The sequence below is a fragment of the Pseudopodoces humilis genome, chromosome 2, assembly GCF_049639895.1.
Source record: "Pseudopodoces humilis isolate 2021_Gansu_Grassland_sample_001 chromosome 2, ASM4963989v1, whole genome shotgun sequence".
Classification (NCBI taxonomy): Eukaryota; Metazoa; Chordata; class Aves; order Passeriformes; family Paridae; genus Pseudopodoces; species Pseudopodoces humilis.
The window spans coordinates 72119248-72136425 of NC_142201.1; the positions used below are offsets into that span (position 1 = coordinate 72119248).

Here is a 17178-nt window from a genome sequence, read left to right on the forward strand (position 1 = left end):
AGCTTGCTCTGCCCGCAGACCCCGTAGAACCCTATAAAAGGTGTGCTAAAGATAGAAATAAACGGCATTCACAATTACTTCCGTGAAGACTGGTGAACAGCTCGGGGGTCTTTCAACACTAGAGCCACACACAAGCTCCCCCACACTCTTGAAAAGGCAAAGGGATGGTTTTGGCCTGACATTCTCACAAACACAACCCAATCCAAAGGACCTTCTTACAGGAACAGAAGCAACAGAAGACAATGCAACCCACCATACCCCCATTGTTTGTGAAGTAAAGGTCTGTGCCAGCCCCAGACTTAGAGTATACTTCTAAAGTTTAGTTTAATACGCAAAAGGAAACAGTCAGTTTTGATTTGCTCCTCATTTTTGAGGGGGGAGAGACAGAAGAAACCCACTGACCCCATCTTTTAAGAGAGAAAGAAAATGGTTTTAGAAAGCAAATTACCTGTAATCTTTATTTGAACAGGGAAGTAAACACATATGCAACTAATTTTGATGCTGTAATTGTGTGTCACTGCACAAGAAATCATACTTGCACTTTAAAGTGTACCATTAATGGGCAAGTTCCATTTTTCACCCAGAAATACATTCAATAGCTTGGATAAGAAGGAAAGAAAAATCCATAAAACAAGGTGTCAGAAAGAGGTTAAAAATAAGATTTATTTGCAAATCACTTTGACAATAAACTAGTATCTCTGAGTTGTGCATTTTGGGGACTACAAGACAGTTCCTTTGTGTTCCGAGATTTCCATTCGCATGCAGTATGGGATACCTCTAGAATTCAAAATGAACTTCGAAGTGTCCTTTTTTGCCTTGCTGTGCTGAGAAATTCATTCCACAGGCACACTATAGGAGAGTCAAAGTCTTTGTAATGAGAAGCTGTCACAGGAAACACACAACAAAACCACCTTGGCTTAGAAAGAAAACTCACTTGGGAGCTGTTCCACATTTGTTTAACACAGTGTTAAGCACTTCAAGATTCTCACAAGAAGTACCTGGTGCTGTATGAAAAAAAATACCATAAACCCAAAGCAAAAAGTCAAGAGCCCAAAACTTAATAAATATCAACATCTACCCTTATACCTCACAGGTATACTGAAACCTTATATTTCTTTCTGATGTACAAATGCACAACACATCTGGTTATGACCCAAGTTCCTTCTCTTGGAAGCTGATAAGCTGTCTCATGTAAAAAAAAAAAAAAAACAACAAAACAAAACCAAAATCTCAAGATTTAATAGTACTAACTGTATACAAATGAGCTCAGGACAAAGGCAATACAAAGTAAGATTTACCTTGTTGTCTGACTGTGTGAGGGCAACCTCTCAGTCATAGTTAGAATCGCAGCAGCAGAAGACAGCAGCATCTTCAGGACATTCCTTCAGTGTATGCCTCCCCTTCTCCCTGACCTTCCTCTCTCTGCCCTTCCATAAAGCCTTGAAATTTTAATTCTGAAGTCTGTTTTAATCAGATGACATCAGAAGCGTATTCTGAAACCCCTACGTGATTAAGTTTTGAGCAGACCACAAGTAGTATACCTTGCATTGCGACGAAGTTGAAAGGTAACAGAAAGAAATGAGGTAACTAAGAAAGAAAATAAAAGAATCTGACCCATATCTATTTTTAATATAGTTCTAGAAAATATTAATTTTTATAACAAAGAGGAACTTTTTTCTCCCTCTTTATGAAACTCAAAATATTCCCAATATTTGACACTGGAAAAATAACTTTTATCTCCTCACATATATGCAAGAAAAGATGTCCAGATGTCATTGTTACCAGTTCAAACAAAGCATTAATGAATGCATTAGATCATTCAAATGTAAACAAACATGGTTTATATATATATACATATATATAAATGCAAAAAAAAATTAAATTTAACAACTACTGGTGATACAACCAGTTCATGTAAGTATTATGTAAAGTTGGAGAGAATAATAATCTTAGAAACATTGTTTTATTTGGGCTACTTTAGAAAGACTAAAATAGTATTCACCTGAAACCTCTTCATCATCAATGCAGATACCACCTCTCCACAGGGGTTTCCCTGTACCTTCTGGGGAACCTAGGCCATTTTTATGAAACAAATATACTTGGGTCATTTCACATCAACTGTTACTGAAATGATTCTGTGAGCAAGGCCCAGAATCAAGCAATCTCTCCAAGCTGAACAGCCTAGCTAACATCAAACTGCCACCTGCACAAGCTCTAAACTAAAAAGGGATAAAGATTTCAGAACAAATCTGATGTCAACAAACATTGCCCTGTTCAATCCAAACTCAGCCATATTTTAGAGGACAGTGAGAGTTTGCGATGGGTAAACTGTAATTCCACCGGGTATGTTCTCCCATTACACAGCTCCAAGAATTCCTTCTTCTAAGCCTGGTCTATCCCAATATTTGTGGTGTAGTCAAATGTAAATATTGTTGAGGTTTACTCACATCTGATTTGGGCCAGGGTTAAACTGCAGGTGCCAACATCCTGCATCAGCCTCTCCTGGTTTCACCTGGGAGAGAGCTGATTTTCTTCCCAGTAGCTGGTACAGTGCTGTTTTTTATTTAGAATCAAAATAATGTTTGTAACACACTGGTGTTTAAATGTAAACACAGCTTAGCAACAGCTAAGGCCTTTTCAGATTCTCACCTCACCTTGTGGGGCTGCACAAGGAATTGGGAGGGGACACAGCCAGGACATCTGACCCCAAGTGACCAGCAGGAGGTCCCAGAGTATATGGTGTCATGCTCAAAATATCAACTGGGGCAAAAGTTGGCTGGGGGTCATTGCTCAGTAACTGTCTGGGCATCAGTCATCAGGTGGTAGGCAATTGTGTTGTGCCTCACTTGTTTTATGTATTTAGTCATTATTACTGTTGTTTTCCTTTCTCTTCTGTCCTATTAAACTGTCTAACACATGAATGTCACCATTTTTTCCCCTCCAAGTCTGTCCCCCCCATCCCATTTGGAAGGGGGGTGGGCAGTGGTGGGGTGCAAGTCAATGGTTAAGTGGCATTTAGCTGCCTGCTGGGTTAAATGTCCTGGGGTGACTTTATGATACTGGTATCCCCAATCGTCTGGTTTATGTTATATATTAAGTTCTGCACCTTTAAAACTGGCTTTGAGAGCAAGAGAGGGGGAAGAAGAAGCGCGCAGTTTGTGTTAAGGAAAAACATCACTCCCACACATCCCGCTCCTGGACTGTGGTGTCTGCAGCACGGACAGACAGCGGGACAGAGCTTCTCTCTGGCTTTTAGTTAGTTTTAGCTAGCTGAGGCAGAGGAGTTCCCTGGACCTTTGTTTGTTTTTTTCCCAATTTTCTTGGATCTGTGCAAGCCTGCTCTGGACTGAACACCCAGCCAAACCCCGGGAGCTCACGCCTGTGGCCCACCGGGGCCTGGGCCTCGGCACTTTCCAGCGCCGGAGGGACTGATAAGAACCTGAGCGAGCCGAGCTACACCACATGAAAAGGACTTTTCTTCCTAGACTTGCCATCCCATCGAACAGCGAGAGGTTTTATTATTTAATATTACTCAATTTCTGTTAAATAAACAGCTTTTTCCACTTCTCTCTAAGGAATTTTTTTTCTTTTCCCGGACCAGTTAGTGGGGAGGGGCATTTCCCTGGGGAAATCCCCATTTGGAGTTTTCCTTCCTAATTTGCCTAAACTAAGACAGTTAAACCATAACACAGCTCCTAGAACTCATGGGTTTAGCAGAATTTTCACAAGACAACACTTGCCACATCTCATTGAGATTCCAAAATTTGGAAAATTCCTATCCTGAAAATCCACTATTTGCTGAGAAAGTATCGTATTTACTGAGAATTTTAATTAGCTCTGAGCATACCATCTTTAATGGCAACACTTCAAAAAGACCCCATTCAGTCCTACAAGCTTTTTTTTCTCTTAAACATTCAGGTCTGACACCAAGAAATACTCAGAGCTTGTTTTAGGAGAAGTCCTGTACAAGTGATCCAGTTTTTAGATGTCATTAAATGTTTTGGCAGAATAATGTAATATGAAATCTGTAATACACTTGCTAATGTTTATAATCCAATGACTACTTATAAGAAGTATTATTGCATTTTAAGCGTAAAAATATAAGAGGTTCTATAAAGAAAATTAAAATAGCATTAATCTAATATTGATAGTCATATAAAATAACTCACAATTATGTAAATTTCCATATTTAATTACACATTTAAAAATAAGTTATAAAAATAATTAAGCTTCTTTAAAACCCCTAGGATATTTTCTTTTAGGAGTTTTTACTCATATCTACTGATTGTCTAGCATCAGCCACAGCTTCTGGTACTCGAACAGTCATATCATTCATTGATTTCTTCAAGCAGATTTGGCAGCCTAAACGTGATCTGTGGGGAAATAGGACGTTATTGTTAGTTCTTGCCCACCAGCAATCTAACAGCATTTACCCTCTTACATCTCCAACACTCAGCCACCCCAAACTGACCATGAACTAGGAACAGCCACTCTTGTGCAGGGCCTTAATCCAGCACAGGAGTGAACCACGTGCATCAGCACAAGGATCCGTGTGGCAATAGCCAGGATTTACGGCCAGAACAGAGCTCGGCACACTGCAAAGTCCCACAGCTGAGTACTTCCTTCTCACTGAGACAATGCAGAACATGGGTGACCCTTCCCTTTTCAGTGGGTCACTGAGGTCACTCCAGTGCAGGGAGTGATGCTTGATCTCTCAAGGGACGTCTGGCACCTCTGAAGAGATAAAGGCAATGAATCTGAATGAAAGCCTCAGAGAGAGCAAAGCCTGGCCCCTCCATCCAGAGTTCAATGTTCTCCAACGACAAAAGCCAAGACTGGGTGTAAGCCAGGAAAGTAAAGTGAAAAGACAAACGTAGGAAGGAGAAGGATAGAACACGCAAGGCACTGGAGGAGATGTTGCCTTTCGTTTCTATACCTATCATTCAGCACGAGAAAACCAGATGTTGCACACAAGCAATTAAAACCAGAAGATATAGTACCACAACAAAACTCTGCAGACATCACAAGCTGCTTTTATTGCTGGGATAACTTTAATTCAATGTCCATGTCTCAGTATTTAAGTACAGAACACTAAAGACATCAGCAAGGATGGGCAATGTTCTGTAGCACCAGTCCCTGGCAAGACACTTAGCTAGCTGACAGCCTGTTTCAAGAATGTAAAGTTGCCACTCTTTTATCCACCTCTCCATATGCATTTATTGGCACTTGCCTTTTAACTCCAAATGCCGTTTTCTATTGCTCAAGAGCATAGAATCCTTGTGCATGTTTTCACAGGCAGGTGATATGACCACATCACTGTAAACAAACCTTACTCCTCCCTGTGTTTTCCTAAGTCTTTCAAAAGAATGCTCACACTAATTAAAACCTAGCACAAATCACTTTTACATCATGCTGTTGATCACATACTCTTACCAGGCAGCTTAATACTTCTTGTTAAAAGATGGCTGAGTTTTTTTAACCGATTTCTTAGCCTTTACAGGGCCTTTGTTCTTATGCTGTTGCACCTCAAAGTTTAGCAAACAATTTCTAGACCTAAATAAACTGCATGACCTGCAAGATCTTTCATCACAGTGACTTATATGAAGAATTTCCATATCTGCTTCATTCCTCTACAAAAGCTCTGTTGAATTCTTTCCTTACCCATAGCAGACAGTATAGATTAGAAACAGCTCACAGAATGACAAGTGTTCTTCAGTTCCAAATCTCACTTTAAAATGTTGAATCTCATTTTAAAAACTGAGTTCCCACCTTCCTAGTCCTTTGATGTGGAAGCAATTTCAAACCAACTAATTAAACCTTACAGACAGCAGTTCAGAAATGTCAATGAATTTCTGTAGAGCTCCTGGGTGAATGCTACCTGGCCATTACTATTTGTTACCACTCTAGTTTATTTATCTGCAGTAATACTACTTCTGCGGACACACCGGTTTGAAAGACCACAGAATAAGTCAGGACGCCCTCTGCAAAGAAACCTTCCAGTACATAGCCCATAAAACCTCCAGAGATAACAATGAAAAAGAAACTTTGCTTTTATGTTATCTTTTTCTATTTTACGTGCACTTCCTACATCACCCATTGGCTCTGCATGTAGACAGTTCCCTGCTTCTGATAGGTTAAAAACAAAAATATTTGCCTACTTTTTGCAAGCTGCTTCTCATCTTATTTTTTGCTTTACTATTCTTATTTTAACTTACCAGGGCTTGCACTCCCCCGTCTTACTACTTTCTACTGTTCTGCAGTTCATCAGAACAATTTAATTTTAACCTAATTAATCCTTCTTTTTAAAAAACATGAGCTTTCATGGCAGTTGCTGGCTGAAACTTTTCCAAATACAGAGTCACTGACAAGAAAAAGCTGCTATGCTTGTACCTATGACAGAACATAGAAGTTCATCTCCATTACTCAAATTTACATCAGCACAGGAGTCCAGTTAACCTGCAGCAAATATCAGCCACTTAAAGCTCTGTCTTTCAAAAGAGCCATCCTCTCACATAAATGGAAGGTCCCTGGCCACAGGAAGAACATGTGATGCTAGAAAAACCTAATAGAAGTACCAAACACCTTCAGAGGGTGTAAAACTTAATTTGCTATGAAGAACTTAGAGGGGAAAATAGAAACATTTAAACAGAGAGCTCTGGCGTACTACTATTTTCCAATTCTTCAGTAAAATCTCCTTGCTTTAAACCTTCACTTAAAAGGTAGCCAAAGAAAAAGTTTTTTATTAGATCATATGCCTCCTATTCAGGAATTATTCTGGCCCTGAACCCAGAAGTTACTCTTTATAATGGTAGGCTTAATAGGCTTATGTTTTTTTTTTTCAAAACTGAGAATGAGTTTTTGTGAGACAGGAAAAATGTTAAAACAAAAGAAGCTCTAAGTTTCTTGTAGCTTGATTTCTTTGCCTTTCCAACCTCCCACAAATGTTCAGATTTGGCTGAAGTGAGAAAGTGTATTGTAATGTAGAAATGAGTATAGGATTCCTTTTACTGATATAAGGAGATAGACAAATTAATTCAGAGTACTTCTTTGCAGAGACAAACTCTATGCTATACAGAACATAATTGGAAAGATTCTCAAAGACTTCAACAAGCAGTTCTGCTGAAACATGAAGGAAAGGGCTTAGGAAACCTCACAAGGCACAGCTGTCTACTGTCCGTGTGAGCATGTTCTGTGATAAAGGCTACTTGTGCACCAGCAAGTACCACAGCCCACCAGGAATGGGTCTGTGATGAGGATTAACATCCTAACTACAAGATGTGTGGTAGTGGGCATGATGCAGAACAGAGCTTTACTTTAGAGTACCTCTATTCTAATCCTAATACCTACCAGCAGTTAGAGCACTCTTCAGGATCAGTTTCTCCCAAAGGGAATCTGGTTTGTGTGCACAAGGAGCACTGTGATATGAGTCAAAGCATAGCAAGTTTGTACACGGACATATCTCTACACTGTTTGTCCTAGAGAAGGCTTGAAGGAAGGATATTTACCACAATCAGCAACATACATAAATACCAAAGAGGCTGGAGAAGGTGGAGTCTCTATCCTTGGACAGATTCGAAAGCTGTCAGGACATGGTGCTGGGCATCAGATCTAGGTGGTCCTGCTTAAGCAGGGAGTTGGACCAGTTGACCTCAAGAGGTCCCCTCCAACCTCAACCCTTCTGTGACTCTCTGAAAAGACGATCTGACCAAAACCTAAAATACTGACAAACACATTCATAAAATATATTAACTAGCTACAGACTAACAAGGGAGAGAAAACAGAAGGGTCCAAGAGAAACAAGAATAAGAAAATCCACACACAGGACAGCAGTGGCAGAGCTTTTGTGAAAACAACTGGGTTTCCAGTCATACTTTAGAGCTAACATTTCTGCACCAAACCCCTCTGAAGACCAAGTACTGGCAACTGACATTTTTCAGTGACAAAAACATTACTGACATCTTTTTAATACTAATTCAGACAAACAACATTTAAACATGGCAGTCCCATTTGTGTAACAGAATCCAGCTATTCATTAAAAGCTGATTGAGGTGCTCCAAGAACATTGGACTGCCGCATCTGCAAACCTTTCTTCCCATTCTTGGAGAAGTAATGTAGGAAAGTGTTATGTTGCCTTACGTTTCTGTGAGGCCATACGCCAGGTCCAGCATGTCCATCTCTTCATCAGTAATTGCATCTAGTTTCTCAAATATGTGGTCTTCAAATATTAAATGACAAGTTGAACAGGCTAGCGTTCCTTCACATGCACCTAAAGAAAAGTAAATCAAGATAACAAAAAATCCAAGTTTCAAATTGCAGCTGAATTTTAAAAGAAATCCTGCATATGTTTGTTTCATACAAGAAGTCTCAGTTAATCAGCAAAATTAATGTTGTGTATTTCCACATTCATATACCTACTCTGTATTCAACTATTAATAGTAGTTATATTATATAGTTATATAATAGTATAATAGTATTTCTACAATTACTATAGCATTTAAGTAAATCTTAGTGCTAAGTAATCAGTTAAAAAATGCTTAAGTAATTCCCTTTCCACCATTAAAAGAAAGAATAGCTTTCTACCATAAGAATGCAAAAGCAGACAATGCTGTCAATCAACACTACTTCATTTATTTCCAATGCTGATCCTTCTTATCTCTCTCTTTCCCATGGTTTTGAGAAGGTTTTCTCTAAAAGTTCAACAGCAGACACCTGCTACACAAAAACAATTACTCAGAAGTACAGGGAGGAGGGATTTTTTACCTATTTCTTCTCACTGTACTAATTCACAGCAACAAAGGTAGTCAAGCTGGAGAGAGATGGCTTACATGGACTATGAAGTGTTCCAGTGCGAGTCAAGGACCTAACAAGTTGCTGGGGCAGAGTAGCACAAGCACCAACTCCACCTACCTGCTACAGCAATTAGGTCACCACAGCACAGTAGAAGTTTGAACTCAAAAAAATTTGTTTCTGTCACTGAATTGGGCTGTGTCTTGGGCTGGCACCAAGCTCTCCACAGTGTTGAAAAAGAAATATGTAACATCAGGAAGAAAGGGAAAGCTAAATACTGTAGAGATTACAAACCTCAGGCTCTAATTTAAATTTATAGAAAAGAAACAGATAACACATTAGCCAATCTTCACTTATTTACTTATTTCTAGGGAGAGCAAAACCAAAAATATTGTGACCACATCACCTTTGTAATCATATGGAAATAAAGGAAGAAAGGTTGTATGTACAACCACTGCTACGAAAAGTAGTGGGACTCATCATTAGACCATGAGAACCAGAAAGCACTGTGCTGCAAGAGTACCAAAAGCATATATTCAAAGTGATCAGGACACCGTAATACACTCGATTTTTAAATTATATCATGTCTTCAAATACACATGAAAAAGCAGAGTTTAATTAAAGTGCCAAACATAAAATTTGTCATATCAGCAGCTTAGGGATCGTTAATGTTGGGGAAGTGAGGGAAGGGGTGAGGGGGGAAGAACACTGACCAGTCTCTTTGAACAGTGGAAGGTCTTTCCACAATTATAAAACTGGCAATAACAAATGAATTGAGTGCAGCTGAATCATTCAGTAGATCTGTAACACTTTACACAGTTATTTCTATTATTGTTAATGCACATGGGATGCCCCCTAGTGATAGAAGCAAATAAGCAGGATTTACATTTTTACTTTTCCCTCATTACTTTTTGCTTAAACACAGAACATACATTTTTACTATGTTATTTCTCTGCCCCAGTACGATGTTTTCATTAGCAAGTGGTTATTAAAATGGGACTGGCACATATTATAATTAGACTGTTACAGTATTCCAAATTTTCAGTTTGGTTTCCTTTTATTGACACCATTGCTTTTTCCCACTTTACCACAATGCTTTAACACAGCTGATACTGACACAGGGAACATTTACTGTAGAATACAAGCAGACCAACCATAAGCCTAAATGAGTCATTTAATAAGTGATACATAAAGCTAGTTAAAGGCATTACAAATTTGAGACAATTTTTCTTCCCCAGATATATTCAACTCCAGACATAAAAGATGTCTCAGATACTCATAAAATATAAGATTTTAAATATTATCAAAGATTTTATTACTAGTAATAAAATTTATTTGCACATAACTAAAACACATCAAATTTCAAACTGCTACAACACTCTGCTGGGTTTTTTTTTCACCAATTGCTTCACATGCATTCAGTTCTGAAAATTGTACTACCACTTTCTGCTTTAGTTCTATTAATTTTACAGCTCATGTTCATATAAATACCTTCCCACAGTATTTAATTGCAATTACCTAATACCTTTGAGCAGTGTGGTCTAGTGGTTTGAGCAACAAGGGCTGGTCGAAGATGCCCATGGCAGGGGGGGTTTGGAACTGGTCTTCAAGGTCCCTTCCAAACCAAACCATCCTATGTTTCTAACTATGGAAAGTGCAAAAGTTCGAAGAAATAGAGAGAAGTTGTAACTGCCTCTTGTTTTGATTTTAAACAGAACTTGTATCAAGTCAGAATTTCACAAGGTCTCCTTTACACCAGTTCTTTAATAAGAATTAAACTCTTTGCTCTTCCCTGCTGACACTGATTTTGGCTGTTTCTTTCACTTTGCACTCCTCAGTTATAGATACGGTGCTACAAAAAGCCTGATAATAAATTGAAACAAACTGGCGCTACAGAAGTAACCAGACACTGTTAGAAATACACCAGCTCTGTGTTTCCTCCAGAACAGAACCTTTCAGCTCAGAAGAGGTCTGCAAGTGGCATGTTTCAGACTCCACTTCGACAGCACTCTGTGCATATTCCTCTCTTTAATACTCAAGCCAAGATCATCCTAAGTATTTCTTTAAAACTTGAACCAAAATATTCTATACACCTGCAGAAAGAAAAAAAGGGGAGAAAATCCAAGCAAAGTACAGCTAGGTTTTATCTATAAAATATTAATTGACAGTTGGACTCAATGATCTTTTCCAATCTAAATGATACTATAAATATTTATGCATAAAGAGAACATAATTTCTAGACACTGAATAAAATATTCAATTAATCTACTTACCAAAACCATCTATGTCTAGATTATTGTCAACAACAACATCCAGCAGTGAATCCCCAGGTTTTCCCTTGGCTGTTAGTTTGTCACCATCACGGTTTATGAAATGGACAGTTATTTTATCTTCTGAGCTGAAAAAGAAAATTATATAATACAATTAAAGAATTCTAGAATTTTTTAGTGCTTTAGAATTGATTGAATACTACAAAATAATAGTTGAAACTACTACTATCAACTCCAAGAAAAGGCAAACCTAAGTTATTGGCTTTTAAAAGCTGTAACAGGTACAGGCTTTTACTGCTGTACATTGAAAAAATACCATGAAAAATAAGAACAAAAAAAAACTTGGTGTTCGTTTTGTCACTACAAACTATATGGGATACAGATGCTTTGCCTTTCACCAAAGACAGTTTATTTTAGGCACAATATTTGTATTTTTAACAAATAAGGAAGCTTATTATAAATGTTTCTCTCCCCAGCTTTCTGTGAACTCATGCTTTGTATTTATGAATTTTTTGATGTTCTTATAATTATCACTTAGGACAAATTCTAAATTTTCCCATTTCTGCTTAGAGTTTTAGATATTTTACTTTATTAGTTCTGAAATTTAATTCTTCTCTCCTCCCACAAATGGAAATACTCCAATAGCATTCTGCTGTTTTTAGGCACAGACTCTCTGAGGAGTTCATCTTGTAAATATTAATTCTAGTGAAGTACAAAGTTTTTACTGGTTTCAAGGAAAGAAGGTTTTATATTTTTTGGGGTTTTTTTCCACACAATTGTTTAGTTAATAAAAAATTCACTTGCAGTCTGCACAAAAATGTCTTAAGACTAAAGCTTTTAACATTAAAAAATTAATTTTTTGCATTCCATATTATTTCACATGCAAATCAAAGCAAAGCTTTAAATATACTAATAAAATACAGTATGTTCCATTTTAAACAGACTATTTTCTTTCCTACACTAAGTGAGCAAAACAAAAACCTTTTGGATGGACAGTGAAGAAATCTGCCAAGAGATGACAGATAAAAACAGAACAAGTGAAAGCTAATTCAAAAATTTATGTTTCCATGTGAAATCCATGTTTAAGAACAACATGCTTCATATTACCCATACTCTTAGTAACAGTGGACCCAGAGTCATTTATTTCATACGAAAAATATTCAAACTTTAAAATCAAGTCACCCCTGGAAAACGCTAACATGTGCATCTGAATACTAAAGAAAAAGTTTGAAAGTGGCCATGCTGAAAAAATCAGTGAACAAATTGTTTTTGTAACTGGCTGTAAAACAATGTGTTTTTAGCAATCTGACTCCCAGCCTGTTATGAAACAACAACAAATGTTGCTGTAGACTTCATACACTTGCCACAACTCTTAAGCTCCACTGGGACCAGTGTGCTCCGTGATGATTCATTATGATATCATGTTCAATTCTTTTCCTACCATCCCTCAATCCCCTCTCTAGAAGCCAGCCACAAGCTACTATTAACTGGAAATTCATTCCAAAACTATAATTGATAACAAAGGGTTGACCTTGTTGACCTGCAGAATGCAACTGAAGCACATGCTATAAAAAAATTCAGAGTCTTAAGGACATATCTTTACAATATATGATTTATGTTTCACAGTCACCTGTGATATCCAAGGACCACTACCAAACCATTCTGTGGGAGTTTAAGAAACCACTCTGCTTTTCATTTTGCTCCTCGGCTATGTTAACACCTCCCACAGCAGAACCAAGGAAACAAACACCCACTTAGATAAACTAGTACAAAATTCATCACCTCCTCTGGGAGTTTTAAGACTGATGAGTTTAGATTGCATCTGGAAAGGTACAGATCCACATTCTGAGAGCCTAAGATAACATCTGACAGTGTAATTTTAAACTGCCTCAAAAAGCCCTTCCAGAGCTCAAAGTACACTCTCCTTTGATGAAAGGTTTGTGTTAACGTGACAAAAACAACGCTGACAGGAGACACAATGCAACATGTACTTGCATTTCTGGGTATACTCTGCCCAAGGTATAGACATGGCAAGTACTAAGTATTTATTCCAATATCTTAAACATACTCTATTATAGGATTAGGCACTCACAAGTACCATGGACCAAACACCAAGATGTCTAGGCATCCCTTAGATCCCTGGAACTTCTGCAAATGACGAGTCAACTCCCTCCCAGTTTTCAAAACACACTTGAAATTGTCTTCACCTGTGGTTACACTGGAATCTGATAAAACACCACAGTGCCACGTGAGGAACAGTCCCACCCCCGCTCCTTTGTTCCTCCTCTCTCCAGCGCTCACACTGTCCCGCAGTAACCTCGGTCTGGGAATGCACTGGCTGAAAGCCAAGGTCAATAACCCCACAGATGTCAGAACCAGCAGAGTCAGATCCGGCCCTTGGATGAAATTTACACCAGTTTGGAACGGCTGTGTTATTGCAACGACACAATCTGAGTTTCATGATCAGATTAAACCAATCTCTTCACAGTATAAAAACATGGGTTTGGGTGATCCCCGCCCCAAATCATTTAGCCGTCATCCTTACACCGGTATTCCCACAAGTCAATTCCTTTTGCTAATGGTGGATGAAAATCAACCACAAAAACAAAGTAGACCCAACTGGACCATAAAGCAAAACTGACAAAAGTGCCACTGCTCAAAACAAAAACAAGGAAACAGCAGTAGCCCCACCTTGTCAGTAGGGGCAATCTGATATTTGCTTCAGCCAGCTGAGGACATGCACTGTGGCTGTGCATGCCTCATGGTGTGCCATGCAGCAAGGGGACAGATGGAAGCATCACCACCAGGTCACTGACTTTTCTTAAAAACTGACACAATAATTAATCTTTCAACAGGATGTAATACACCTTGATTTATAACTGAAACTACAGTTTATTTATCTATGTGACGTTAGAGTCAAGTCTTTCAGTAGATCTGGTTTTTTCTGCTATTGCCACCTTCTATCACCCTTCACTTAGCCAAAATATTTAAAAGAAAATATTTCTGGTGCTATACTTGGTGAAAATACTGTGTGTATGCAATAATCAGACTAGTCAAACATTCAAAACACATACTGCACCAATCTCCTCAATGACTGGGGGATACATTACAAAAAGGAAAAATCTCACCCACATGAAACAATATTTAGAGTTTATAAATTTCATCTAACATGGGTTTTGCCCACCCAGACATCGTTTGCATCAAAAAAACACCAACTGTCCAAATACCAAGATGCTGCAAACCAGTCACAGGCATTTAACATGAAACACAAGCCAGGTCTATGCATGAATAGCCTGGGGATTATCAGGAAAAACACAATTTATTTTGTGTTATCTGCATGAATATTCCAATTCATGCTCAAATAAATGCTTTTCACCAGGTGTAAAATACAATTAACAAAACATAAAAACTTTAACCTCGTATCACACATGGTGAGACCAGCTCTGTTATTTGCAGATCTTTTAATAAACAGAAAATCCATCAGCCCTAATTGCCTGAGGAGTTCCTTGAATTAAACTATTATACAGGCCTCAATCAACAGAAGTTTTAAATCTGAACTGATCTTTAAAGCACGCAATTATTATGCTGTGCACCAGAAACATTGTACAGCTAACCAGACTTGTACAAAAGAATTCTGAAATAACTACTGTTCACCATGAAATTAAAAGGAAGGATAAGGGATAAAAAAGGAGTAAGAAAAAGGAGGAAATGGAAATGAAAACATAACACCTGATGCTCCACTGAAATCTTTGGAAACCTCTGCTCACAGGAATCACCTCAGGTAATGTTTTGTATAGTGAGGTTTTAATCCTCTAGACAAATACAGGTAATTTTACATGCATAAACGATGATGTATCTTTTTACTGAAATAACACTGGCTGATTACATAAAGGTCAGGAAGTGGTTCTCACATATGATGCCCAGAGAAAGTAACATGCATAAATGGAAAGAACAGTAATACACAAGAATTTTTCTTTTTTCCCAACTCACTCAGCCAGGTTAAGACACTGAGTATACAAACAACACTTGTTTGCATGAGCTTTTTTGCTGGCGTGCTCACAAAATGAATGTAAATAAATTCTATTCTGTATTCAGCCAGTTTGTGAAAGACATTAAGGAGAACTGAGGAGACATGAGGGGAATTACAGCTCTCACATTACTATAAGGTAAGGAAATGCTTTCCCTTTATAGGATTCTTTTTTCAATTCTTTTCATACCTTTTAAAAAAACTTGGCAATACATCACATCTTTATTTTTTTAAATAAAAACTGCTAATCAGGGACCTCAAAATCAACTGATTACCAGCAGGATCCCCCAGAGAAGAGACCTGACTAGCAACTTACTCATGTCATATGGAGTTCTAGGCTAGAAAAGTCTCTCTCTCTCTCTCCATATTAAAAGTATCTGCTGGAACAAAGTCATAGATCACCTGCAGGAAAGTTTAAAAGCAAACTGTTGAGACAGCTTTGATGTCGAGGGCACTATCCCAATCTTCTGGAAACAGGCCAGGCTACACCCCTGATGCTGGGCTGCTGATTGTGGGTCCCGTTTCAAGTCCAGAAAACTTCTCTGGTAACCAAGTACATCAGGCCTTTAAAACTTCTGTATTTTAAATACTGAAAGCTGCAGACTCTGACCATCTTTGAATACACAAACAAAAGGCAGAGGGTGGTGCATCAACAATCTATGACCACCTGTAATAAACATCAAAACTACAGCTGTGGGCTGTGTAATATTAAATGCCCACAGATGTAATGCATTCTGAAACACCTACTCACACATACTGGTGAGGAGAGGGGGAGCTCTGCACATTTACATTGGACCACAGAATCAATTAGGTTGGAAAAGACCTCTGAGATCATCAAGTCCAAGCTATGACCAAACATGACCATGTCAACTAAACCATGGCACTGTGTCACTTCCAGTCCTTCCATGAAGAAAGATGCAAAAGTGCTCTTCAGTACAGAAAAACTATACCAAAGGCAGAAGACACTTTAAGTATTAGGATCTCTCTGATACGTGCTGTACTTCTACCACAAGCCCAGCCAGACTATCACGGGAAAGAAAAAACCAACAAAACCAAACAACAGAGAAAAACAAGTGGAACTTTAGTAAGGTCATAACCTCTTAGAAAACCAGTCTGAACACCAGGAATGCTGGTTTACTGTTCCATAGCGTTTACAAGCCACTTCAACGGGGTTCCAGGTCACACCGACCCTGAGCCTCACCCACAGCGGGTGCCGGTGCGGGGCCTCGCCCGAGCCAACCCACAGCGCCGGCACAGTTCTACACAGTCCTACGGGGCACAGCTCGGCGGAAGGGCCCCCCTAGACCGCTTCGGTGCCGCCGCCAAGCAGCCGGTGAGGGGCGGAGGGGGCCGGAACCGCCAGGGGCACCGCGGGAAGGTCATCCCGCGTCAGCCCGGTTCGGGCGGCCCGTGCCACAGGCAGCCGCTGGCCCCGGCTGCCCGCGGCGCCGAGATCCGGCCCGGTCCGGCTCCACCGGTCCGCCGCTCCGGGGAGCCCGCCCGGCGCCTCACGGCTGTGACCCTCTTACCTGAGCACCGCCCGGGCAGAGAGGCTGAACGGCCGCGCTGCCCGCCCGACAGCGGCAGCGCTGCCGCAGCCCGGTCTCGGTCCGGCTGCCGGCGAGGCGGAGAAGAGCCAGCGGCGGGAGGAAGCGGCGGCGGCCCGGAGGAGCCGCGCCGGCCCCGGGGAGGCCATGGCGGCCATGGCGGTGGGACGGGAGCGCTGGGGCTCGGCGGGGCGGGGGCAAAGTCCCGCCGCTTACGCTTACAGCGCGCGCGGCGGCGATTCTCGCAGCCGTTTACGCAGCGCGCGGCCCGCCCCCACCGTCGTGGCCCGGCGCTTACGCAAAGTGCGCGGCAGCGCGCGGAGGGGCGGGGCCGGCGCGAGGGCCCCCCCCCGGCCCCCGCCGCTGCCCTCAGGTGCCCTCGTGCTGTCCCGCACCGCCCCCGTCCCCGGATCCCAGCGCTGGCTCTCCTCTTCCCGGGAGAGCGGAGCCATGGAGCCCAGCGTGTGCTGACCCTCTGCCCGGCTGGGCCCACGAGGCTTCTCTTGTCACAGCAAGCACTCGGCGCTGGAACGCGGCGGAGCAGTCA

At 40.4% G+C, this 17178-nt stretch overlaps 1 protein-coding gene across 2 annotated transcripts; it reads right to left on the reverse strand.

Moving 5' to 3' along the window:
• Positions 1-638: 638 nt before the first annotated feature.
• FDX1 (ferredoxin 1) lies at positions 639-16845 on the reverse strand. 2 transcript variants are annotated; one of them, XR_015771839.1, is made up of 5 exons: positions 16614-16845; positions 11061-11185; positions 8137-8266; positions 1299-4373; positions 639-882 (listed from the first exon to the last, which is right to left on the reverse strand). XR_015771839.1 is itself a non-coding variant. In XM_005516244.3 (4 exons), exons 1-4 carry the CDS (start codon positions 16787-16789, stop codon positions 4259-4261), a joined length of 546 nt encoding a protein of 181 aa, XP_005516301.2. In that variant the 5' UTR covers positions 16790-16845; the 3' UTR covers positions 639-4258. The 2 variants fall into 2 exon arrangements, 1 of the variants encoding a protein (XP_005516301.2); XM_005516244.3 differs by having other exon boundaries at positions 639-4373.
• Positions 16846-17178: the final 333 nt, after the last annotated feature.

Bases quoted from the DNA above. Each gene is read 5' to 3' on its own strand.
- FDX1 (XM_005516244.3), bottom strand. From the start codon at position 16,789: ATGGCCGCCATGGCCTCCCCGGGGCCGGCGCGGCTCCTCCGGGCCGCC. The intron at 8,267-11,060 runs GTAAGTAGATTA...ACTTTTCTTTAG, and splicing joins TCTAGACATAGATGGTTTTG to GTGCATGTGAAGGAACGCTA. The intron at 4,374-8,136 runs GTAAGGCAACAT...ATTTCCCCACAG, and splicing joins GCGTATGGCCTCACAGAAAC to ATCACGTTTAGGCTGCCAAA.